The 27,028-nt window shown below is 33.8% G+C and overlaps 2 protein-coding genes across 6 annotated transcripts in view; one reads left to right on the top strand and one right to left on the bottom strand.

Moving 5' to 3' along the window:
- LOC128858315 (mucin-17) overlaps positions 1-27,028 on the bottom strand; it is a 109,689-nt gene that overhangs the window by 42,351 nt on the left and 40,310 nt on the right. The window contains exons 1-2 of one of the 2 annotated variants that reach the window (XM_054094482.1): positions 6,149-6,249; positions 5,826-5,941 (exon numbers count right to left, since the gene is read on the bottom strand). The exons of the other annotated variant lie outside the window; for it this stretch is intronic. Of the exons in view, the coding sequence (XP_053950457.1) occupies positions 5,826-5,838 (13 nt within the window). The 5' untranslated portion in view covers positions 5,839-5,941; positions 6,149-6,249. Of the gene's footprint in view, positions 1-5,825; positions 5,942-6,148; positions 6,250-27,028 lie in introns of those variants that run through there. 2 annotated transcript variants of the gene reach the window in all.
- Positions 1-27,028, top strand: part of LOC128858318 (uncharacterized) — a 69,628-nt gene that overhangs the window by 2,835 nt on the left and 39,765 nt on the right. Inside the window, exon 1 of one of the 4 annotated variants that reach the window (XM_054094487.1) lies at positions 6,967-7,689. The exons of 2 other annotated variants lie outside the window; for them this stretch is intronic. The gene's annotated coding sequence lies outside the window, so the exon portion shown is untranslated. Of the gene's footprint in view, positions 1-6,966; positions 7,690-27,028 lie in introns of those variants that run through there. One more of the 4 variants, XM_054094483.1, reaches the window with a different exon arrangement.

Genomic DNA, 27,028 nt, shown 5'->3' on the forward strand with positions numbered 1-27,028 from the left:
AACAAATAATTTGTCTTAACGTGTTGTCTTTGTGTTTTGAACGGGATTTCGGTGGCGAATCGTTCAAAATACTGCAGAAAGCCTATGACGAGTGTGCTTTATCAAAAACACGGGTCTACGAGTGGTATAAGAGGGCCCAGAAGTCGTGGAAGATTTGCCCCGATCTGGTCGCCCATCAACGTCTTCAACGGATGAAAACATCGACAAAGTCAAGAAAATGGTTTTGGAAAACCATCATTTGACCTTAGCGTGTCTCACGAATCAATTCGCAACATTTTACACCATCAATTGGGCATGAGATGCGTGGCGGCTCGACTCGTACCAAGAGAGTTGAATTTCTTTCAAAAAACTCATCGGAAAAGGATTGTGCAAGTGAACTCGGACCCAACGTTTATCCAGCGAGTCATAAGAGGTGATGAGACGTGGGTATATGAGTTTGACATGCAAACCAGTCAACACACGGCTGAATGGCGCTATCCACATGAGCCGAAACCCAAAAAAAAAAACACGTCAAAGTCCTTTCCAAGTGAAAGTCATGCTTCTCGTTTTCTTTAATTATCATGGTGTTGGGCACTCGGAATCTCGGAATTCATTCCAAATGGTTCTACGGTAAATAAAGAATATTATTTGGATATTTGAGAGAGATTGTGCGTATGAAACGGCCCAATTTGTGGAAAGAAACCTCATGGATCTTGCATCATGGTAACGCACCGTCTCATAAGGCTCATATTTTGAAAAAAATGTTCACCAAAAACTCGACAAATATCATCGAATAACCACCGTATTCACCGGATTTAGCCCCATGTGACATTTTCCTTCTCCCATTTCCCCAAAACTTAAATTGCCACTCCGCCGCTTTCAGTCGATAGAGGCCATTAAGGAGAATTTGCTGAAGGAGCTGAAGAAGATCTCTTCAAACGCTTTTAAAGGGTGCTTCGATGACTGGACTAATCTTTGGTATACGTGTATTTCTTCGAATGGAGCCTATTTTGAAGGCGATGAAATAAATTTAGATGATTAAAGAATTATATTGCGTTTTATTGAACAATTCCCGACACTTCTTTGACACAATGTACGAGTATACTACTACATATATATTATATATACACGTATTACTAGCAAATACACGGCAGGGATTGCTTTGCTGTTACGTCAAAGTATATATTAATAAGGTGTCACAAAAGTAATCATCAATTTTGTTTTTGAATACTTTTTTACTAAAATAAAAAACAATGATTTTGAGTGATACAAATATTTATTTTCAAGTTGATATATGTATATTGTTTTTTTCTTTCTGTGAAAAGAAATAGCCAGAAATTGTTCTGTTTCAAATTCCGTATTATATCGAGATAAAAAATCAGGCAAGCTCTTGGTCTACAAAATATGTTACTGAAACTATCAGTATGAGATGATGGAGGCAGTTTACGCACACTACGTCAATTAGTCACTAAATAAGAAAAGGCCAGTAGACGCAGTAACGATACAATCCCACAAATAAGACATCCTCACATTATCAAATTATAAAGAGCATGTAAGGAATTGAATTTAAAAAAAATAGCTTAATAATAAATACGAGTACATTAACATTTTAATTGAAAATAAATATTTCTTAATAAGCATTCAATACAAAATGAATGAATGGAGAAAGCCACCAAACAGGCGGAAAGAACGAAATCGAACATTGTAAGCAACTGGAAACAACATTCAGGAATTCGGGAAGATATGCTGCGTAAAGGTGCAAACAAAAACGATTTAAATATATTATTATTTATTAAACTGCACCTGTAGTGCCTGTTTTTTAACACAAAAGAGAAATAATTAAATCATTTCTAAATTTAAATTCTTTGTACGGGCTACCAAAAAAACAAGAGAATATCAAAAAGAAAAACATCGAAATAAGGGAACTAAACAAATTGAAAATTGTATATATTATATAACATGTACGTATGCACCTTTGAGACTATGAAAGAAATATGGATTTTTTTTCTAATAAAAGACAAAAGCAATGAAAATTTTTAATTGAATTTGGTTTTTACATACTTTTTTACTAAATAAAAATAAATGATTTTGAACGATGGAAATTTTTATTTTGACCTCCGCGCTCCATCGCTTGCCTATTTTTATATCGCAGCTGTCTAGTTCCCACGTGTCACATAAATATATATTCAATAGGGTGATTGATTATGCGCCACCTTGTATAAAAAACACAATACTCGTAATATACATAAAATAATTAAATTAAAAAGTCGCAACTATTTAAAATATTCGACTTGCTCATTACCACTAAACATGCGCGGAAAAATGTTTGCGGAAAATCAATTATAATCAAAGCAAAGTATCCGTTTATATTTATACCCCATATCTAAATAATGTATACTATAAATAAATATCATTAAATATCAAGTTGTTTTTGCTTTTATTATTTGCCGTCAATTTTCTGTAAATCGAAAAAGCGCCAAGCAGCTTGTGCCAAGTCATAACAAATCCATTATTTCTATTCACTACTTCATTAAAATAACACAAAATATTTAAAATGTTGATTTGACAAGCGGATATGGTATTTAGTTAAACAAAATAATGCGGAATTTGCAAATTTCGTGACAGAGTTTGACGCCTATTAAATATTAACACTTTTCGAAAAATATTTAGACAACGAATTCTTCCTAAAGGCAACATTTTTCGGCTTTATTAGAATTATTTGATATTCTTCAAATACGTTTTTTTTTTTTCAGTGTCTTGTCATTTTATTAAATTTTCTTTCATACGCCGCTATGATGAATTCACTTAAAAATAAGAAAAAAGCGTATGTATCCTCCTGCGAGAATTTGGCCTTTTTTTAGCAAAAACTCTTGCACAAAGGCTAGCGCGTTGTCAGAGTGCAAGATCCAGCCGTTCTCAGCGCGTTCGGGACACATAAAGAAAATGAGTGCCCATATTAGATGCGTTCGCCTTAAATTCTGACTCTTGGTCCTTATTAAAATTCACATAACTGTAACATAATACAATTTTTATATTAAATTATTACTCCATACAGGGCCACTGAAGGTTTGTGCTGTTAACAGAAGTATTTTTAGTATATCCACTTAATCTGCAAATTATTATCAAAATATTTATTAATAGAACACCACCCACTTCAAACATTTCTATTGCCTCATTTTGTATTCGTTGTGAATTAATAAACTCATAGGAGTATGATAATATATATTTTTTCACTCGAAGTATTGATTCGTTGATCTCAAATAGAAACTATACCTATATTTTATTTTTATTTATTTTTTTTTTTTAACAAATTCTTTGCTTATAAAACGTGTATTCTTATATAATTTGATAAATTTAAAAAATTAAAAGAAACTAAACCTTTTTTTAAATTAAGTAATTGCTGCATTAAATAAAAATTCGTTTTTCACACAAATTTTCTTTAAGTTTTTTATTTTATTTTTTCAAATTTTAAGACTTTTGACTTTTTTTATTTAGTTTTATTTAATTAATTTTTTTTTTTAACTTAATTTGATAACTGAGGCGGCCGCCGTAGCCGAATGGGTTGGTGCGTGAATACCATTCGGAATTCACAGAGAGGTCGTTGGTTCGAATCTCGGTGAAAGCAAAATTAATAAAAACATTTTTCTAATAGCGGTCGCCCCTCGGCAGGCAATGGCAAACCTCCGAGTGTATTTCTGCCATGAAAAATCTCCTCATAAAAATATCTGCCGTTCGGAGTCGGCTCGAAACTGTAACTCCCTCCATTTGTGGAACAACATCAAGACGCACACCACAAATAGGAGGAGGAGCTCGGCCAAACACCTAACAGAAGTATACGCGCCAATTATTATTTTTTTTTTTTAATTTGATTTTATTGTACTTATATAATTATAAGCATATATTTTTTATTTTTATTTAATTTTTTATTTACTTTATTTATTTATACATATATTTCTTATATTTTCTATAATTTTATTTTATCTTATTTTTTATTTTTATTTTATTTTTTATTTTATTTAATTTTTTTATTTCATAATTTAATCTTTATCTTTTTCGTTACAATACTTTCTTTAATTTACACTTTTCTTTTTTTAGTATTTTTCTTTTAGTTTTCTTATTTTATTTTTCTTTTATTTTTTACTACTTTAAGTTTTTTTTTTTTAGTTTTTATTAAATTAAATTTTTTACTGTTTCGTTATATGTATATATTTTTTATTTATTTTATTTATATGTTTTTTTATGCATTTATTATTATATTTTCTTTTTTTATTTATTTATAATTTTTTTTTATTTGTTTTCTTTTTATTTATATTTTTTTTTTCTTATTTTTGTTTTATTTTTAGTGTTTTAGTTTTAGTGTTTTAATTTTTTTAGTTTTTAGTTTCATTTACTGTTATTTTATATTTTATTTTATTTTTTTTTTTTTTATCACTTCTATTTTTCGCTTTATTTTTGGTTTGTATTTATTGTTTTGTTTTATTTATTTCTTTATTGATACTTTAATTTCTTTATCTCTTTTATTAAATTTCTTTAATTCACAACTTTCTTCTCCTATTTAATTAAATTTTTTATTGTATTATTATTTGTATTTATTATTATCTTTTTTTATTATTTTTTATTTATTTATATTTTTATATTTATTTATATATTTTTTTTTATTTTTGCTTCTTTTATCGATTTATATTTTTTTTTATTTTACAACTTTTTTTTATTTTGTTTATAAAATTTTTATTTTATAATCTATTTTCTGTTATTTTTTTAAGTTTTTTATTAATTTTTTTCTTTTTCTCATTTTATTTTTAAATTTTTTTAATCTTCTATGTTTTCTATTTTTTGTTTTTTTTTTTTTTGTTTTGTTATTTCTTTAATTTTTAAGTTTTTATTTACTTTTATTTTTTGTTTTTATTTGTTTCTTAGTTTTTTAGTTTTCATTTGGTTGGTTGGTTGGTTTAAGGGTGACCCCGCATCGGAGTGCCACGTAGACCGCAAGTTGGGTCCGTTGTGTTGCCCTAGAGCTCATTATGTTATATAACTTCCCCACCTAACCGAGATTTTTATTGTAGATTTTGGTCCAAAATATTGATTCGTTTCGAGAATTTAATGAGAGATTCGATTTTCAGGTCCGAGAGTACTGAAAGATTGTCAAATGTTTATTATTTATTTATTTTTTACTTTGTTTCATTGTATAATTAAATTTTGTTGTTTTTTTTTTTTTTGGTTTTTGTTTACTTTTCTAGTCGTTTTTTTTTATTTTTTTTTTTTATTAAATTTTTTGCTTTTTAAGTTTTCTTTTCCTTTGGACAAGCATTTAATTTTAAATATTAGAACACAACTCTTCTAATTAAACACATGGAGCCTAAAACATTGCACCCATATTTTTCTATTATCGTGCGCACTGCATTTTATTTGCCACTTTTTGCGGTCAAGAAAACACTTTTTTCCTATATAGCTCTATGCGGATCGACAAATATGGCAATAAACACTTACAATCGATACGAGCAAATTGTATAGGCGTATACATACATGTGTATGTATGTATGTGCATATGCAATCGCACGTGCGCCATAACCACTTTCTCACCATCGAGAAAACCGCTTTGCGCTATCCAAAAAAGCAAAGGAATATCAAAAAATGAAAATAAAATAGCTTGCGCAAATTATCAACAATCATAAATGCCGATAGCAGCAGCGCAGATGATTTGTTTTATATTTTTACAACTTGTTTTTGTTTTGCCTTAAATCGAATCAATCAATGCAGCAACAAGTCACTGTCAATACAAAATAAATATACGCGCGCGCACACACACACATACATTTAAGCACACCACACAGAAGAATAATATTTACTTGAAGTTGGCATCTGTACGAGTGTTTGTGATGTTGCTGCTGCCACTGCTAATGTCTTGCTGTTGCACTGGTTGCAATTTTTGCCACCAATAGCTGCCAATGTGACTGCGAACCAGCTAGTCAGACATTTAAGTTATGCGCAAAACAAGAAAAAATGCAAGCAAAATAAAAACCAAAAGAAAAAAACACAAATAAACGAATATTAATAAAAAAGCGCACAAAAGCAAAACAATAATAACATCACAAATATTTAGCACCATGTAGTTGCTGCGCTCAATGCTGCACAGTGGCAGCTGTCGAGTAAGATTGTGTTTGTTGCTCACTTGCTCCGGGTGCTTACGCTTTTGCGCTCGCTAACCAAATACGCTCCGCGCACAACGCATACACTTGACAGGCTTTTCGGCGCAGCGCCGCAGCAACAATATTAACAGCAACGTTCGACGATCAGCCACTTAGGCGCTCAGATACGGCCAACAGCCAACAACAAATCACGAAAAACCAGCCAGCTAAACGAAACGAACAGCTAAACAACCGGCCAACTGAACAAGCTGCGAGCTACGAGCCTACTACTTACCACCTACCAGCTACCAGCTGCTCGCGCTGCCAGCAGTTAGCCGTACACTCACAGCTGCTGTGCCCTGGAACTTTTGCTTTCAGTTTCAGTTTCATTCCAGACTTTGCCGCGCGCGCATTTTCCAAATTCTCCGTTTCGCTACGCGATCAGCTCGCGCAAATACGAGCAGAGAATACAACTTAATAAAAGCCAGCAACAAAAAAATTTTAAAACAAAAACAACAAACACCCGTTGTGGTACGTTTCTACAGCCAGTTCAGTCAGTCAGTCAACGTTGGGGGACGTTGTTGTGATAATTCACTTTTTTCTACGATTTTTCGCTTCTTTAAATGCCATAGATTTTTTGTGAGCTTGAGTTTTTTTATTGTTTTGTGGTTATAAACAAAAAAAAAATATCTAATAAAGATACAAACCATTTGTTAAGTGAGCACAGCGCATAACGAGCGTGTTCAATTCAATTTATGAATACTAATAAATAAAACTGTAAACTAATTTTACGCACAAATTTGCGCTGGATTATTAGTACAAAATATGTTTAAATATTTCCAGCTAGTTTGAAGATTTACCAAAATAAAAAATAAAAACATAGTACAGTTGCCATAGGTTATTAATTTTATCCGAAAAAGTGAATTTGTGGTACTACAAAATCGAATATTGATAAAAGTATAAACTGCACTTCATTTCAATACGAGTTCGTGCCTTAAGTCTTTTACCGTCAGTGCCTTGTATGTGTGTTCACTTATTTAGCCTGCAAGTTCGCTGTCTAAGTCGTTTGTTTTCATTCAATGCATATCGAAATACATACACAGGCACATATTGCTGCAACGTGACATTTCACGCGCGTTCTCGTAATAAAAGTTCAAATGTCATTAAAACGCAAAAATCCACAATTTAATTGAATCAAAACGACAACAAAAGCAAATAATAGGCAAAATATGTTGTTTATTTAAGTAGTTAAGTACAATAACAAAAATCAACAAATGTTCATAGTAAACAAATCAAGGTGTCATTAAGTGTCAACCAGTCATCGCGTCGATAGACAGCATCACACTATAACCGTAAAAATTACGCAAGCAACAATAACCACAGCGACAGTAATAGTAATTATAATATTTAGCTGTAAAATAAGTGAAAATTGCCAGTAATATAACGGCATTTTTGCCAGAAATCAAATTTATAGCAGAACAAAAGCGTTGCAATAATTTCAATTCAAGTTTTAATAAATGCAATAAAAATTTGTACATCAAAATTTTACATCAATCATTTTAATTCGCATACCAGCAATAAAAAGGTAATAATCGTAGAACAGTAAAAGTAATATAATTAAGTGACTAGTTTCTAACTGGAAGTAATAATATATAATATGTATTGTATGAAAGAACTAGTGTAAGGCAGGGTAATTGGGGCAAATGCAAATTGTTTACGCCAGACCTACGCCATATACAAGCAAGTAAAATTAATGTTTCTCTCTGTGACTTAGAAATAGAGACTTCTTAAGTCGCTAAAGTCATTCGCATAAAACAATTTTTGTTTTCTTTTTTGATTTTTGTTTTGTCTACATGCTAGCCAGTCGATTTGTTTGCCCTGGCCAAAACAAATTGAACAGGTACACAGTGCGGCCGATTCCCGAAAAGCTGGCCAAAACTCAAAAAATTAAGTAATTGATTCAAAATTTCTTACTCGGGGGTTGTCGGGATTGCTGATTACGAATTTGATCTTAAAATTTTGAAAATCCACCCCCTTCCACCCCTATTGGTCACCCCCTCACGTAAAATAGCGTATATTCTAGAACATAATCAAGATGCATGTTAATTTATATGTTTTCGGGGTCGCTGATTACGAATTTGATGAAAATCCACCCCCTTCCACCCCTATTGGCCACCCCCTCACGTGAAATAGCGTATATTCAAGAACATAATCAAGATGCATGTAAATTTATATGTTTTCGGGGTCGCAAGGTAGCAAGTGGTAGCAGCTGAATCTTGTTTTATTCAGTAACCATTACTTTTTTGAGTAACCTTTAATAGGTTTCAAAGCAGCATATGACGGCGTTGTATTACTATACAGTTTGAAAACTCAAATTTTATAAAAAAAAATTGCAAGAAATGTATCTACGTATTGCTGCAGCTAAAAATTTTGTGTCGAGGTATTGATATGTACTAAAGATTTCTCGTATTTTACTAACCTTCCGAAGATGATTCCATTTGGTTTTGTTCAATTTACTCCATTACAAAATCTTTCAAATGTGTACAAATTTCACTATTCATCGACAGTAATACGATGCTCAAACGAAGGCCACGTTGCGACTGAAAATACAGAGGATACTTAGGGTACAGGGCGTTGCTATCAACGGTTTTCACTACTCAAGGCATTACTGTAGCCAACCCAAAGAAACTTTATTTTTCGACTTTTGGCCAGCTTTTTGGGAATCGGCCGCACTGTGAGGTAGTAGCAGTAATTTCAACAAAATTTGACAATTTAGAGACCAAATAAATAGCACAAAATCAAATCAGCTGTTCTACTTCTACTTTCTGTACAATCTGGCTTGGTGCCAGCTAATGGCTGGGCTGGATTCATACAAGATGGGGCAAAATTAATCACCCAATCGAAGTGGCCGCCGTAACCGAACGTGTTGGTGCGTCACTACTATTCAAAAGTGCACAGATTCGAATCTCGAATTCACACATGAAGTATCAAGTGTCAGAAAAAATGATTTCTAATAACGGTCCCAACCGCAGGCAATGACAAACTCCCGAGTGTATTTCTGTCATAAAAAAAAATCCTCATAAACCTAATCGACTGTTCGAAGGCGGCATAAAACTGTAAACCATTAGTGCTCGGCCAAACACCCAATAAAGGGTGTAAGCGCCAATTATGATAATGATTAATTGAGGACGATTAATTGTGTGCCACCTTGGATAAAACGTTGAACTTGAGCAAGACTCGAAAAATAGTTGGTATCATTAAAATGTCAATTTATGTCCTATTAAAAGTTAGCAGGCCAATGAGTGACTACCATTCACTAGGCCCGCGTTCCAGACGCATTGGGGACATGAAACACAAAATCACGGAAAAGGTTTTTTTTTTCAAATATTGGTCGCTCTGCGCCAGACAATGGCAAATCTCAGAGTACAATTCTGCTATGAAAAACCTGCTCATAAAAAACCATCTACTGTTCAGAGTATCTTCATGTGAAGAACAACGACGCACACCACAAATTCGGTCACAGATGATTAGACAAATCTGTCGAAAACTTAATGATCAAAGTTTTAAGTCACTGATTTACCTACATTAGGTCAATGGGCGGTATAATAAACGCACACTGTGCAATGAAAATACACCGAAGTAGAATAGGCTTTCCAACTTACGACGTTTACCGCAAGCGCAGTTACAAAAAGGAAAGGGAATATCTTGGATGTTATCTCCCCTATTGTTCCGATTTCGCTAAAATACCATAAATACTACTTTGAACATTTTCCACTTCATAAAATTGCATTCAGTGGTTCAACTTTACCTACCCTCTGGCGGAGGAGGAGATTTCTCTTAGTTGCTACCTATCACATATACCACTTACCACCTACCACCTACCGACTGGCCCGACTTTAATCTGCTTCTGCTCACCCAACATAACTTACAACCTAATATTACTATACTCTTCTTGCCAGCTCGTGAATTTGTTAGGGACAAATTAAACTTTTTAGCAAACAATTGGGCAGCTACGAAGTAAATCAAATAATTCACACATAAATCTGTGCAAGCGCGCACACACACAAGTATAGTATACCGTCGTTTGCACAAATTGAACAACAGATTATAAATAAATAGAAAGGCAGCTGCAAGCAACACACAGTCAAAGGTAAAATCAATCGTCTTAATATTTACATACATTCCTATGTATGTACTCGTATATGTATATATGTATGTATGAGTGCTTTTGTTTTGATGTCGCCACTCTATGAACTTGGCACATCAAAAAAGTTGTTTCTAAAAGCAGGCAATGGCAGATGTATTTTCTGCAAAAACAATAAATAGTTTTCTTTCAGCGTGCCAAGAAATACGTTTTACTCTGATTTTTTAAAAAAACACAAAAATTGGAAAACGGTTTTACTACTTTACACGACTTTCTTGGCATCCTACATAGCTTCGAATTCTCTCTTGATGAAATGAATATGATTTTCAGCCAAGAAAAGAAGAACCGCAAATATTAAAGACATCCGTTGTGGAAAGTACGAAGCTAATAAAATATATATATATATATATATATATATATAATTGGCGCGTACACCTTTTTTGGGTGTTTGGCCGAGCACCTCCTCCTATTTGTGGTGTGCGTCTTGATGTTGTTCCACAAATGGAGGGACCTAAAGTTTCAAGCCGACTCCGAACGGCAGATATTTTTTATGAGGAGCTTTTTTCATGGCAGAAACACACTCGGAAAGTGAAAGAATTTACTCAGAATTTTCATTCGCACTTCATAAACATTTAATTCCACATTTCGTGTTTATAATAAAATCAAAGAAACAAATTTTTATAAATCCACAATTTATTTATAAAAGAAGCAATAAAAAATTCAGAAACTGTGTATATTCTCAAACCCGCGACTATAATATATGGACACACGTACATCCGCGGCTGATGCGGCTTCGCCAAAGTACCACAATAAAAATTAATCTGTAATACAGTTCCAAGTCAAAGTTGGTTAAAACAAAAAAAAAGCTGCCGACCACAGTTCAAAATTGCTCATTATTATTGTTGAAATGCCTAATAGTTTTTTCTTTGTTAAATGCACTTTTGTTGTCATTTCTTTCGTGAGCTATTCTTCTTCTAGTTGTTGCTTGAACGCCAAATATTATAATGCACAAGTATGCTAGGCTTATATCGAAAAGTATGTGTGAACACATACAACTGGGAGTTGTTATTGCAACCATGTGTAGCAACTGGTGTCGCCTCAGGCACAAACCATTTACGGCCGACAGCAAGAGAAAAAAAAAAATACATATAATAAAACACATTGAAATGAGGAGCCAACAAAAAGCAATCGCCATAAGAGATAGACCTTTTTTTACGGGCAACCAAAAAACGTTATTGCAATTTTGGTAAATAATAAATATGTATGTATATTAGAGCGGGCCGATTTTTTTTTAAGATTAGGACTCTACATTATATTCTAAGAAAAAAAATTCGAATAAAGCATATCTCTAAAGTCAATTTCAAGACCACTCCCATATTTTAAAAGAAGATTCTTTAGTTAATACCAAGTTAATGGGAAGATTAATATTATTGTAACTAAAACTCGAATCTCACAACATAGAGCAAAAGCGGATTGTCGAGAAGATTGGAGACGTATTGTCGAGGAGGCAATGGCCCACCCGGATTATAATGCCAAAATGATGATGAGTATACAAATGATCTAGCAATGGAGCGCGGAAAATAAAGATTTCCATCACTCGAAATATTTTTTATTTTATATACTACAAAAATTATTAAAAAACAATTGGGTGATACATATTGCGCCACCTTGCATGTTATATTTTTTAATGCAAATTTGCGCTTGAGTATTTTGACACGAAGAATTTATTTTGGATTTCTATTTTTTATGTAATGTGACTCAAGATGGCGCTGCAAATCAAGATATTGAACTTTTTAAAGTTTCTAAGAAGAAAAGTGTAAAAGACTGCAAAAGAAATAAAAACAATTAAATTTTACAATATTTCAAAATTTTATTTTATTTTTAATTCTTTCTCCTTCTTCTTCTTTTTCTTCTTCTTATTATTCTTCTTCTTCTTCTTGTTTGGCGCCATAACCGCTTAGGCGCTTTTGGCCGAGTTTAACAAAGCGCGCCAATCGATTCTTTCTCGTGCTAACTGGGGCCAGTTGGAAACACCAAGTGAGGTCAAGTCCTTCTCCACCCATCTTTCCAACGTAGAGGAAAATTATTTACAATTATTTTAGGCTTAGTCTCTTTTTACTTCCAACATGATGCGTATATTTTTCTAATTTCTACTTTCAATCTGCTTACTTTATTTTCTTATTAATTAAAGATAGCATCTTTAATCTTGCGCTGGAAATAAATTTCCAAAAGCCGCTGTCTGTATCCTGTAAACCCATTTTTAACAAGCCCTTGCTTGGAAAAATTTCTTCTTTCTTTAAACAATTTATTAATAACTTTGTACAGTGTGACAAATTTCAAAACAGTAAGGAATGTGCAGTGCAACAAGACGTCTCTTACATTTCCATACAGATTCACTGCGTTTCTTCTGTTTCGCGCATAACTGACACCTTCGTTGAGGCTTTTGTTTATTTTGCGTAGAAGGCATTTTTCTGGGAAATGTTTTACCTGCAAACGCAATGTATCTAAAGCAGTCTTTACGCGTGTTGTGTTATTCAGGAATATTAACATTTTGTAGAAATTCTTCCGTAATGTCCAGCCGAAATTTTGAAAATTAATATTTCTTAGAATTTGAAATTTGTTTTGTTTTTCGGAATAAACAACATGATTTTTAACAGTTAATGGACTTTTCTTCTTAGAATTTCATGAAGAATCCGAGTCTACTAGAAACGCATCGTTCCATACAAATTGTCCCGCCCTAGTACATATACACTACCGGTCAAAAGTTTGGGTTCACTTGAAATATTGTAAAAAATGTTCAAATAATCATGATTTTCTTCGTCAAATATTTTTTAATATTGTTATTTTACAGAAAGTAATTGTGTTTAATACAAAATATGTTAACTTTTAAAGAAACCCGCAAGTATTTGTTCATATTTTCGATTCCTCGAAATATCCGCCTTTTGCTCGTATTACAGCATCGCATATTCTGCGCATCCTATCAATTAATTTACGCAAAGATTCTGCTATTATTTGATTCCAGCAATTTTGCAGAAATGTCCAAAGTTGTTTTGTATTAGTAGGTTGCAATTTTCTTACTTCTCTGTCCCACAGCAACTCGATCGGGTTACAATCCGGCGACTGAGGAGACCATTCCATATATTTGAGTTGTTTTTGATTTTCTTTGGCTGCAATATAATCCTGGCAAAATTTTGAAGTGTGCTTAGGATCGTTATCCTGCTGGAAAACGAATGCGCTGCCCACAAGTCTTTTCCCACACGGAAAAGCGTGCCGTTGAAGTATGTGGTGGTAGACTTTTTTGTCCATGATACCTTCAATTTGCACAATGTCTCCAACTTTGTCTCCAGCAAAACATCCCCAGACTAACACTAACCCTCCACCATGCTTAACTGTGGGAGCAACACATTGGTTCATCATGCGTTCACCGACAAAACGACGAACACATTGGCGGCGTCGTTTGTTGAAAATTTCAAATTAGGACTCGTCCGTGAACAAGACTTTAGACTATTGTTCAGTTGTCCACTCTTCATGTTTTTAGCCCAATTAAGTCTCTTTACTTTATTTTGCTTTCGAAGTAAAGGTTTTTTGGCGGCGACGCACCCTTTTAGGCCGTAGTTTCTTAGTCGTCGATGTACCGTCGAAACAGATACTGGAGCCTCGCGCGAGGAATTGAGTTGTTCGCGAATTTCAGGGGCTGTTAGAAAACGATTTGTTTTTTGCTTACAACACATACGAACTTATCCTCTCCTTTTGACGTATTTTTAAGCCAACCAGAGCGATGACGACTCTGATTGCACCCAGTATCGCCCTTTCTTTATAACGTTCTTCTGACAGCATTTTGAGAGACATAACATTTCGAAGCAAATTTTCGCGTTGAATAGCCTTTTCCATGTAGTGCTACAATGACTTCTCGTGTTTCTACACTAAGCTCTGCTTTCCGACCCATTTTAAATAATAAATCAAAAAATATGTAGTTTTATTTGAATTTTAATAATTAGAAGATAATTTTGGTATTACGTCGACTTGAATGTAGGTTTTTGTAAAACAGTTATTTTTTGGAATACAAAAAATTGTTTTACTTACCTTTTTGATAACAAAGATGACACCAACAATTAGAAATATAACTCTTGAAGCGAGTTTTGTAGCAGTAAGATGTTACGCGTAATAGGCACTAGACGCATTGACAGATTGCAGCAAGTCATAACACGTTCATGCTTGATCTACGCGTCTCCCACAGTCACTTTGTAAACAATAACAATCTCCTAAGCTCAAACTAGTAGCAGAACGCACGTTTAAAAAAAAAACACTAATAAGCCGACTGGATTGTGTAAAATTCCAAAATAATGTAAGTGAACCCAAACTTTTGACCGGTAGTGTACATACATAAGTATGTACATATCACAGCTCCTTATACAGTCACTTGTACGCATGTAACTATGTATGCCATCTAATAGACGCTTACGCTTCATTTGGCAATGCAATTGGCGGGCAGGCATTTGTTAAGCATTTAGAAAAAAAAAAAAACAATTTAAATGCAAAAGCTATAATAAGCTATTGCAAGAATTCACAAAAATTAGTATTTAGCAAATAAAGAGACCAAGCCTAATATGTATACCTGGCGCATATATTTACAGAAGTGTCGTTGTTACACTCATGCAAGTATCATCAATAATTATTACCTGGTTTAAGGTTTGAAAACTAGACGAGGGATGGAGATCAAAATTTTTTCTTTATGTGAGCTGGGGGGTGGTTGCTGACTCATATTATACAAATATGAAACCAAATATGATGCCGTTATAAGGGAGAAAACCTCCTCACGAGAATGGCACTGGACTGGAACCCGCAAGGGAGCAGAGGTCGCGGTCGACCAAAAAACACTTGGATAAGGTCGATGTTGCGCGAACTAGCAGATGCTGGCATCACATGGGACGTTGCAAAAACAACAGCACAAAACCGTGTAAAATGGAAAAGTCTTGTCGAGGCCCTACGCTCCCGAGAGGAGTGAACAAGGAAAAAAATATACAAGGTGGTACAAAATTAATCATGCAATTTTGTTTTCAAATAAGTTTTTTACTAAATAAAAAAAGATTCGAAGTGATGAGAATCCTTAGTTTGACCTTTGGCAGATGATTATAGTAGTATTTACAAACTGTTCAAAAGCAATTTTGCACCATCACTACCGTTATGACCTCTACCTCAAATTTTATTCATCTGTTTGCTCTCGAAAATCTACTTGACTCCTTCTGTTTACTTATTCCAATTCCTATTCATATTTCTGTCATTTACTTACGCCTTATTGAACTACACACACTAATAAACATGTTGACATTTGCCATTAGACTTTCAAATTTGTAAATATTTGCAAATAATTCGTTAGAATGCCTTAAAAAGTGTTCTGATATCATGGCGTAAATTAAATAGAGTCGAACCTGTTAATTTAAAAAACGTATTGGTTTATTTCATATTACGCAAATGTTTGTATTGAAGGAACATCTCACTCACATAGATACACATAAATATGTCCGACTGGCAATTCATCACTTCGATTTCATGAAAAAATACGAGGGTCATTCAATAAACCCCTACAAAATACAAAAGACGGCGCTGGTTGCTTCGAGAATGGTCAGCTGTCAGTAGTGCTCCAGATACCCGGAAATCGAGCAGTAGGAGTAGCTCGAAACTCGTTTATTGCTCTACTGTTGAAATGTTTGTTCGAAATTTTCGAGCTTTGAGCAACTAAAAAATTGTTTAAGTTGATTCTTCAGCATTTCTTTTGTTTTTCAACGACTGTGCAAAAATAATTCGTAAAATTTAAATAATTCGTAAAACAAAAAAGTTAAGCGGGCCTTTACAGTATGAATGGCCTAAATGATGGAATTCAAGTTTGATGTATTACGACATCTGCCATATTCACCGGATATAGTTCCTAGTGCCTTTTTATTTCTAAAAAAAATAAATGTAAAAAAATGGCTCTGTGAACAACAACTCACATCAAATAATTAACAGTTACCCATTTTGAGGACCTCCCGAAATCTTACTTTTTACCCCAAGGATGATTGATTACCAGGTTTGCTATTTAGCTGTGGTAAAAAAGAAAATTACGAGGAAAACTTTGGTTGCCACGTCACTTGGGGATTCGGCTGTCGAATTCTGCACCATCATCTCAAATGAATTCACACACTCGTGCAATCAGTCGTTGTTCAGACGGCAACGAAGTGTCATTGGTTGATTCTTTTTTCATATATCAGCAACACGATCTTAGTTTTTTTTGTAAACGCACCTCAAGTGATGTCAGCCCATCAGCTGATTCTGTCAAATTCGCTCAAAACCGAATAACGGTCTGTTAAATAGCTCGCCTTTGAAATATTTTCACCATGTTTTTACCCGGCTTAAAAAGTATGAGAAACGCTTGAAAAAGTGTTTAGCGAGAGCTAAAAGGGGGTTATGTGGAAAAATATTAAAAACAAATATATATATAATAACTGGACTTCAATCTTCTCTAAGTACTTATTGAACGACCCCTATTCACTTATTTGCATATATACACTGAACTATATAAGTAAGTACATTTAAGCATATACAAATGCCTCTGAGCGAAAAATCTGCTTCGAAGTAGTCGACTATCTGTAAACGCGTAATTATTACATGCAGGTGTATATATCTAAGTATGTATGTTCATATGTATGTATCTACATAGCATTTTGGTTAGCAAAAAATCATCTACACTATATTACGTATACTTTTTGCTCTTAGTGTATACAAGTAATTAGCGCAATATGTGTTAATTGAAAGCATAATTGGACTGTAGCTATTATCAAGCGATTTATATTAGAGAGAAAACTCAAGCGAGCATTCAATTGGTCATCAATTATTAATTATTAATTGTGTGCGGAAGGATGTCGCTTTTTGTTAGACGTGAAATTATGACAAAACATCAGAGTTTTCATAAACAAAAACTGCTGCAATATTCCTCTAAACACAGTTAGTTTTACAGTTATATATAAATAATTGGCGCGGGTGTACCCTTTGGTTGTTTGGCATAGCTCCTCCTCCTATTTGTGGCGTGCGTCTTGATGTTGTTCTCCAAATGGAGGGACCTACAGTTTCAAGCCGACTCCGAATGACAAATATTTTTTATGACGAGCTTTTTCATGGCAGATATACACTCGGAGGTTTGCCATTGCCTGCCGAGGGTAGAAACAACTTTTTCTACTTTCTTCGAACCTACGCTCTCTCTGAATTCCGAAGGATAGTCGTGCACCGGCGATGAAGCAGCTGGTATAAATAAGCATAGTTTGGCAGCACTGGAAAAGAATTGCCGAAATCTAAATTTGTCTGGAAACACTAAATGAGTATTAGTAAGACCGCGTTCATGCAGAGAAACTTTTGTTGCTTCAACACGTTACTTGTGAGGCTCGTGCTCTGTCCTTATTCTCAATGTTGTTGTGGAGTGTTTTTTATTATTTTTGGTTTTTAACGTGTAATTTTTTACAAATTACTATTATCTGTGGAATTTGAATCACTCCCTTTAAGAACAACTGATAAAGCTACAAAAACACTTTCATCACAAGACGTCTGTTGCATATGTAATAATTAATAAATTGTAGAAAGCGAATCTGTTGCTTAGAATCTGATAAGTAACTTTACCAGGATTTGGATTTGGAGAAGCCCATATACATATGTACATAGAAAAGGAGGCAACCGGAAAATTAAGTAGGTAGAAGTGGCAGCCAACTCACTTAGGCCACAGTAGCAATTTATCTGCTCCTCCTCGTTAAGCAATTTTGTTTTAAGTACAAACCCATTGATCTGGCGAACACTTATATCCCCAAGATCATCCACATCATTCAAGAGCAATGAATCAAAGTATCTAAACTTGACAGTGACAAAGGAGATGTCTGACAGACTCTTACTACTTCTCATTCTTGCAGCTTTTGCAATAGTCAAAATGAGGTACATTCAAACTTTGAGCATGTCGAGCTAGAACACAGTGGCCTGTGATCAAAGCATCTAACATAGAGCCGCTTTTCATAGCGCATTTGAACGGCTGACGTCCCATTCTGGCTAAAATCTTTTTTTTTTAGCCGTACATGTCAGACTATGAACTCATGTCGTGTTGGCTAAAGTGACATGGTTATTCATACCACGCGGTTTGTGGGTTAAAAGAGGTATACCGACGTACGTCCATATCAAGAGGAAGACGAGATATAGTGCCCTCACTCGCTAACCGGAAAATTAAGTAACGCAATATTCAGTGCAGACAATTAAATAGGAGACTGTCTTGGCTCAGCTTCAATGAGCTTTTCTTTTTTGGAAAGAATAAACCTTATAATTACACATAGAACACACTTTCATCCAAATCACTTCCACGGTTGGCTTTGCAGCAGCCCATTCACTCAATACAATTTTTCAGCACATTTTCACGAGTTTCGATACTTATGTATCTCACCCATGGCAGCTTTGATTTCACATTTCAACTCTTAACTCCTCTCTGGATGATTAGCGTAACATTTATCATTTAAGGCGTCCCACAAATATTAGTCTAAAGGAACCAAATCACATCTTCTAGACGGCCAATTGGCGTAACTATTTCGGCTGATTATTCGGTTTTCGATTTTCGATTTATTCGAACATTGCGCAAGCGAAAAGCAACGCATTTGATTTTGAATGATGGAAGTCTTTATTTTGACCTTTGAGCGCTCCATTGTTTGTCTGTTGTTTGTCACAAGTGTCAGATATGATTGACGTACGGCGACAATTACAAAAATTACAAGTCTTCCGATAGGGTGGTTAATTTCGTGCCACCTTGTACTTAGGTATGCATATGTATCTATAGTTCTAGTGCACTATTGTTGGCAATTCAATAAAATTAAAAAGAAAAAAATTACAAAAAGAAAAAATTTTACATTTTACAGACTTTTAACGATTCAATTAGTATGCACTTATGTGGAAACTGAATATTAATTACTCTACTTACGTGTAGTTACAACACCAAAAATACTATAATACCAAATATATACTCGTATACACCAAAATACTAAATAAAAAGGCCAACACAGTTTTTTTTTGGTTTTTGGGTCAAACCACTTGGAACGTAGAACAACAACTTTTCCACTCGATATTAGCTGCACGAAATACTCATCAATTCAAAGAGACAGTCCAAGCCACATAACTTCGCAATAACATTACAAAAAAAAACATTTTTGTGCAGCATAAAATCTTGCGCACAAAGCAAACTAATAACAAGCCTACAAAAGCGCTAAGAACACTTTACACCAACAATAGTCGATGGCCAGTTCCAGACTTCACAAGCCCTACTCACATTAGCATTCAGTGCTTGACTTTTCACAAACTTTGTTAAAATTACAACACCATAAAAATTACATCCACATGTGGAACCCATCATGGAATTTAATATAAAAAATAGATGATGTTAAAAAAAAAGCAACTTAGCATGTTCAAGTTCAACTGTTGGCATTGCTGGGTGATGGCATCGAAACACTGCGCTATGACATTGAAAGTTGTAACATGTAAAATATTCTTAGCCTTCAGCTACTCAGCTCTGTGCATTTAAATTGAAATATTTTGCAAAACAAAAATGTTTTATTTTTTTACAATTATTTAGAAATTGCCGCCATCAACTTAGTTATAGTTGGCAATGTGTAAAATTATTTATATTGAATATACCATTTTTCTCATTTTTTTACAATTCAAAAACTGGCAAGTCCAACCGGTTCGTGTACCGGTACGGTACAATAAGATTTACTGCTTTCTCAGCATATCTCAGATGTTTTATTGTATTTACTTCACTCCAAGCACTACGCTTGTTGTAGATCACCTTATACGTTTTATAGTCGAATTTACATATTTCAGTATGGTTTAGAATGTTACTTGCATGTGAAACCTTACTTTAACGCTTCCAAACTATTGATGCCAATAGAAAACTAATTCATTAAAATTGTATGCAACCCATACAATACAGTAACTGATCACACGTTATCATTGATTTCCGGTTTCGAAAAATGAAAATAACTCAAAAAGAGACAATGCTAAAAAAATATCAAAAAGATAAATAACTCGTATTATCATTAATTAATAAAAATGGAGGCGAGGGTAAATGGATGAAAAAAGCATAATATAAAATATAATTAAATAATATAAAGTATTCGTGTTAACGCATAATATATTTACAAGGCATAGAATACTCCATTCGCGCCACCTTGTACAATATCTTTCGTTTTTTATTAAAAGAATAATAGTTTATGAGAATTCACTCTTGGAAAAAAGTAGAAAATCGCGAAACGGAAGTTAAAATCACAGAAAACCGAGTATTAAATTTCACGCGATTAAAGATAAAGTTAGCACGTACAGAAAGTATATAAATTTTGAAGCATAATGGCAAATGTAATATATATACATTAGGATGGCATCAATTAAAACATTTGTTCTTGATGCAGCTCTCAAATTTGTTATATGGCCAAAAAAATGGGCACCTATTTTTGTTTTTTGATTTTTTGTACAAGTTTATTATTTAGATTAAGTCAGAGAATTGAAAATAAATTACAATTCTGAATTGCTTTTTATTTGCTCAATCGATATCTCGAATTTAGTCTGATGTCATCTTCAGGGTCTTGCCAATAGAATAAAACCGAGAAAAATATTTTTTATTTTATTTTTTTTTACATTTTTTTATTTTTTTTTTACAACTGCTTTTATTTTTTTTAATTTATTAATTATTATTTTTTTTTTTATTTAAAATTTTTTTTTATTTATATTTTTTTCATTGAAATTTTTTTTGTATTTAATTTTTTTTTTATTTAACATTTTTTTTTATTTAAAGATTTTTTTTTATTTAAAATTTTTTTACTTAAAATTTGTTTTTGTATTATTTAACATTTTTTTTAACATTATAACAATTTTTTCTATTAAATAAACCCAAGAGTATAATTGGTTGGACCATTTTAAAGAGAAACTAAAATCAAATAATAGCGATCTGTAAACATTTCATACAAATATGCGGTAAAGTACAATGCAATGAAAATTTTCAAAACGCTAGCGGCACGGATAAATAATACGAAACAACAATAATTAAAAAAAGGTGTCACATTTTTTTTGGCTATAGAACAAATTTAAGGGCAGCATCAAGAAAACTAATTTTTGTTGGTCATCCTAACGCATATATATGCAATGGAATTAAGACATACATTCTGTCAAAAAAGTACCGGGAATTGTTCAATAAAACGCAATATAATTTTTTAATCATCAAAATTTAGTTTGTCGTCTTCAAAATAGGCTCCATTCGAAACAATACACATATGCCGATTAGTCCAGTCATCGACATCAATGCGCCTTTTAAACGCGTTTGAAGAGATATTTTTCAGCTCCTTCAGCCACCTTCTTCCGATGAATGTTTTGAAAGAAATTCAACTCTCTTGAAACGAATCGAGCCGCCACGCGTCTCATGCCTAATTGATGGTGTGAAATGTTGCGAATTGATTCGTGAGACACGCTAAGGTCAAATGATGGTTTTCCAAAACCATTTCCTTGACTTTGTCGATGTTTTCATACGTTGAAGACGTTGATGGGCGACCAGAGGCAAATCTTCCACGACTTCTGGGCCCTCTTATATATACCACTCATAAGCCCGTGTTTTTGATAAAGCACACTCGCCATAGGTTTTCTGCAGCATTTTCAACGATTCGGCACCCGAAATCCCGTTCAAAACACAAAGACAACACGTTAAGACAAATTCTTTGTTCGATATTTTTATCCATAGTGAAAACTGTAGAGCACACCTGCGGTTGACTGATGTAATTAAATGCCAAAAACAAGCTAATTGACAGATCACGCTCAAACTCTGCGACATTATAGAGAACAGTTGTACCTACATTCCAGGGAAAAAAATTTCGACAAATGTATGAGTAATGCGCGCTTTTTAAATGAATGAAATAAATTCCCAATAATTTTTTGACAGAATGTATATGAGATGGAATATTGCCTAATTTCTTTATTAAAATGCCTCAATACGAGTATAAAAGTTCACCCTTTATCAATAAATATTGCATTAATGATAGCGCTTAGACCATTTGATATGTGTTTGGTCAGCGCCTCCTCCTCTTTGTGGTGTGCGTCTTGATGGTTTTTCACGAATGGAGGGAGCTTTTTCGTGGCAGAAATACACTCCTTTGCCTGCCGAAGCGGGACTGCTATTAAACAAATGATCAAATGCGGCAATACGACTGATAAGCAATGGAGTGCGTAACGGATTAGATAAAGTTTTCCATCACTCAAAATCATTTTGTTTTACATATTTAGTAAAAAAGTTACTCGAAAACAAAATGGAGGATTAATTTTGCGCCACCTATTATGTTTTTATTCGAAATGTAGGTATACATATTATTAAAAAGTTCATACAGTTCATAATTCCATCTTACTCGTTGCTCATTAATCACGTGGATAAAAGCATAGACGCGCCCTAATGCCTTCTCATATCGCTCATACTTCAGTGCCAAACAAAACAGCCATTTAAAAGGAGTCTAGCTTTTAGTCGTCGGGAAAGAGCTTTGCTTATGGCAGTAATACATAATTGTCTGTCTAGCCCAAAAGGTGGTACGTCTGGTAGCTAGAGCAATTTTTCACTTTATCTTAGGCTGTTGGTTGGCTCCTAAGTAGACAATGTCTACCACAACTTTCGAATTAGCAACAGCAGCACGTGTTCTAATAAGCGGACAGCAGTAGATGCTTTGTTTTCTTATTTTTAACCGTTATTGCAATATATTTTGTCTACTTTTGATTTAAAAAAACTAAAGTTTCGCTGAATTGTTAATGGCCTTTTTAGTTCAGAACATAATTAGTAGATGACTCAAAAAAAGAGTTAGTAAGCAAATGTTAATTAATTCTGGATAAAATTCATCGAAATATAAGCTACCGGTTGCTGGCTGCTGATAATACATAAATATGATATAATCTTGTTTTGCCATGGTAAAAATATTTTTCTTTTTTATTTATTTACAACAATAGGGCATTCACCTGCTAACTGCCATGTGCATTTCAAGTTAGGAACTTTTTTTATTATTACAGCTAATCTCTGTAGAAGAAGTGTAGCAGCTGTAAGCTGAGTAATTGGTAAAGTGTCCAAATCTAATGCAAGACTTTCTAACGATTTTATTAAAGTGGAGTTCCGCACGGCTAGGCCAGCGCCATCAATCAATTTTTCTATTCAACGCACAAGAAATTTGGCATCTAATTTCCATAATTATTAACTTAAAATATTGGGGAAAAGAAACATAAACACAAACACAGATGGCATCGGTAAACACACAAAAACGAGGGAATTAATTGCATGCAATAATTGCAAACAAAATTCAGCTGCTGTGCTCAGTTTTCGGTACTCTTTCCTTAAATGTTCACAGAAATAAAACCGATGTCAACTAACCAGGCTTTGGTGGGAGTGAAATTGACATCTCAAATCATCATTCGGTTAAGTAACCAGCGCTTAACAGGCAATATTAATCAGACAATAAAAATGGCTCTTAACGCTTTAGTTCCGTTAAAGAGAGAGGGCTTTACATTTGACAATTTCCATGGTATTTCACACGAACGTCAGTGTCAGCATGGTATGTGCACAATTTCGCTTCTTATAAAACTCGACCGTAGCTGAACGGGTTGTTTCGTGATTGCCCAAGATCGAAACCTCAAGCATGAAACACCAAATGATAGAACAAGTTTTCTCTCAAACGGTTGCCCCTCGACAGGCCATAGCGAGCTGCCGAGTGTATTATTACCATGAAAAAGCTTCTCATGCTATACCGTTCGGAGACGGTATAGAATTTTGGGTCCCTCCATTTCTGGAAAACCATCAAGACCCACAAAAGAGTTTGAGCGCCAATTATATAAATATAAGTATACATACGCATACACATTTCTAAAACATCTGCCGCTTAGGAGCGGTATGAAACCAATGAACACCACACCAAGTAGGAATAAGGAACTTTGGCCAAACATCCAATCAATGATTTACGCGTCAGTTACATAATATACATATGTACATGTATCTATTTATAGGCTGTCTTCATACATACGTACATACGTAATTGACATAAACTGTCTACGCTGTAATCAAAAAAGGGTCCAAATATGATATTCAAATATTTTTTCAGTCTATACGCAAAATACAACAAATATAGTAACGAAACAAAAGCAAACAAACCCGCAAAACGCCAATACACGTTTTATTTGTTTGAGCAGTTAAAAACTTATAAATCAAACACAAAATGTCGAGTCACTCCCCAGCGTATTGCAATCAAAGAAGTGACAACTTATTCGTCGATTGTTGGGTTGGTTGACTTCTGCTCGCTTAACTGTGTTTTTTGGGCAATTTTTTTTTTTTTTTGCTTTACTGCAATTACAATTGACTTTTGTTGATAAATGTCTTTATTTTTGTCTTTCTGCCTTTGTAGCGGTATTTGGCTTGCGGTATTTTTCCCATTCAAGGAAATGGCGGCTAATTTAGGAATAATTACTTGTAATTGTTAAACGTTTCTGTGAATAGCTTCCGATACACTTTCTACATTACATTCATTGCTCTCTCTTTTCTATACTTTCTGTGGACCAAATGCGCTGCTATATAGAAATTCATTAGTGCGTGCAGAAAGTTATTTGAAATATATATTTAAATTTTCGGGCGATAAGTACGCACAAATACATACACACATACAAATTATTTACACATGATTAGTCATTTAGAAAAAAATATTAACAGATACAAGGTGGCGCAAAATTATTCATCGAATTAATCAATTTAGTTTTTGAATAACTTTTTTACTTAATATTATATTAAAAAGAAATGGTTTGAGTAATAGAAATATTTATTTTGACCTTTAAGCGCGCATTACTTGTCTGTTTGTATACAGCAGCTGTCTGGTTCACAAGTGTCAAATGTGATTGCCTGCAAAAATTATAAATCTTCCGATATCGTGATTAATTTTGCGCCACCTTGTTTATGTATTGTACTTTTCAAGCTAGGTATTTTTTATACATATAAGAAAAATCTATTTAAATTAAAAAAATACCTGGATGTATGCAAAAATGTTCACCCACTTGGACCAAAATGAAACATTGCAAATCAAATGGGAATATCAAATAGTTATATGTACGCATGTATGTATTTAGTTATGTATTTATGTGCATTCCCTTCATATACATACATTCTGTGCACATATTTTTATGCAGTACCCCTCATAGATTTTGCTGGCAGTCACCTGATTCACAGTCGCGGTTTTATTACCAATGCCGCCGCCAACTGCCTTGCACTTGAATCTAAATTATTTGCGCTGCAATATTTGCAAACTTAATGTGTTATAGTGTCCCCAAGTTATCTGAAAAAAATGCATTCAAAGTGAGAAAGTGCAAAAAAATATTAATTCTACCGCTAAGAATTGCAGCGCTAGAAAAAGTAATTAGTGCCTTGGTTTTTCACTGAGCGACTAATTTGAGTAATTTTGCAATTTTTTTTTTGTTTGTTTTTAAGCTTAATATTGTCAACGCCACTTGAATTATTTTTAATGTTCAAATTTACTCCAATCATTGTCAATATTGTTGCAATTTGCATTTATATGACTTGTTGTGTTCACTTTCAGCTAAATATTTTTTGTTGTACAGGGAAAATCATGTTGGCCTCTAAACGTTGTGGTAATTTGTCACTTTGCGAATCTTTTTTTGTTGTTTATTTCTGAATGAAATTACGAGTGTGCGATGAGTTTTTGACTCAACACTTTTTTTGTTATCTCTAAATGAAATTACGACTGCGCAATGACTTGACTCTCTTGACTCAACAATTTCTAAATGAACTCAAGCGGAAGTAATTGAGGCCTTTATATGCATACTTATATATACATATATACATAAATACTATGTAAGTAAGGTGTCTGGCCGAGTTTCTATTCCAATTTTCGGTTAACGTCTTCATGTTGTTCTGCAAATAGGGGGTCCTACTGTTATACAATGTGGAGTCCAAAATAAACATGACTGGCGTTATAAAAATGTTTCTGAAGGCGCCATCTTTTTAATGAGTTAGTGCGTTGGTAGTTACACCCCAGTGAAAGCTTGGTGGCATTTGGTTCAGTGGGAGCGAAGTTATTCCGTCTAAAGTGTCAGTATGTTTGTGTCATCTGTACAAAAATGAGTTTCGAACAAAGAGTTAATATCAAATTTTCTTTTCAAATCGGTAAAATGTTTACCGAAACATTTGAATTGATGAAAAAAGGTTATAGCATTGATTGTTTATCTCGTGCCAGAGTTCATGAGTGGTTTACACGTTTCAGAGATGGTTGTGAGGACATAAAAGACAAAATCCGAAATCAGTAATAACCGAAAACTCCATCGAAATTTTTCGTAAATTTATCCATAATTAACCGAAGTCATCATTGAATTCCGTGGAATCAGAGTTGAATATCTCCAAAACATCGATTTATTGCATTTTATCTAATCATTTGGGCTTACGAAAGGTCTGTGCACGTTTCATTCCGCACAAGTTACTGACCACCAAAAATTGATCAGAATTCAGCATTCGAAAGACCTCATTACAAGATTGTAACTGGTAATGAAACGGGGTGTTTCCAACATGAACTAAGCGTCAAAGTGCCGAATGGAAGGCCCCAGAAGCGTTTGGAGAAGTCAAAACTCAAGTCGATGCTTATTGGTTTTTCCGATTCCAAGGGAATTGTCCATAAGGAGTTCGTACCAACGGGACAAACCGTCAATGCAATTTTCTATCTTTCCG

This window comes from Anastrepha ludens, chromosome 3 (genome assembly GCF_028408465.1).
Source record: "Anastrepha ludens isolate Willacy chromosome 3, idAnaLude1.1, whole genome shotgun sequence".
Lineage (NCBI taxonomy): Eukaryota > Metazoa > Arthropoda > Insecta > Diptera > Tephritidae > Anastrepha > Anastrepha ludens.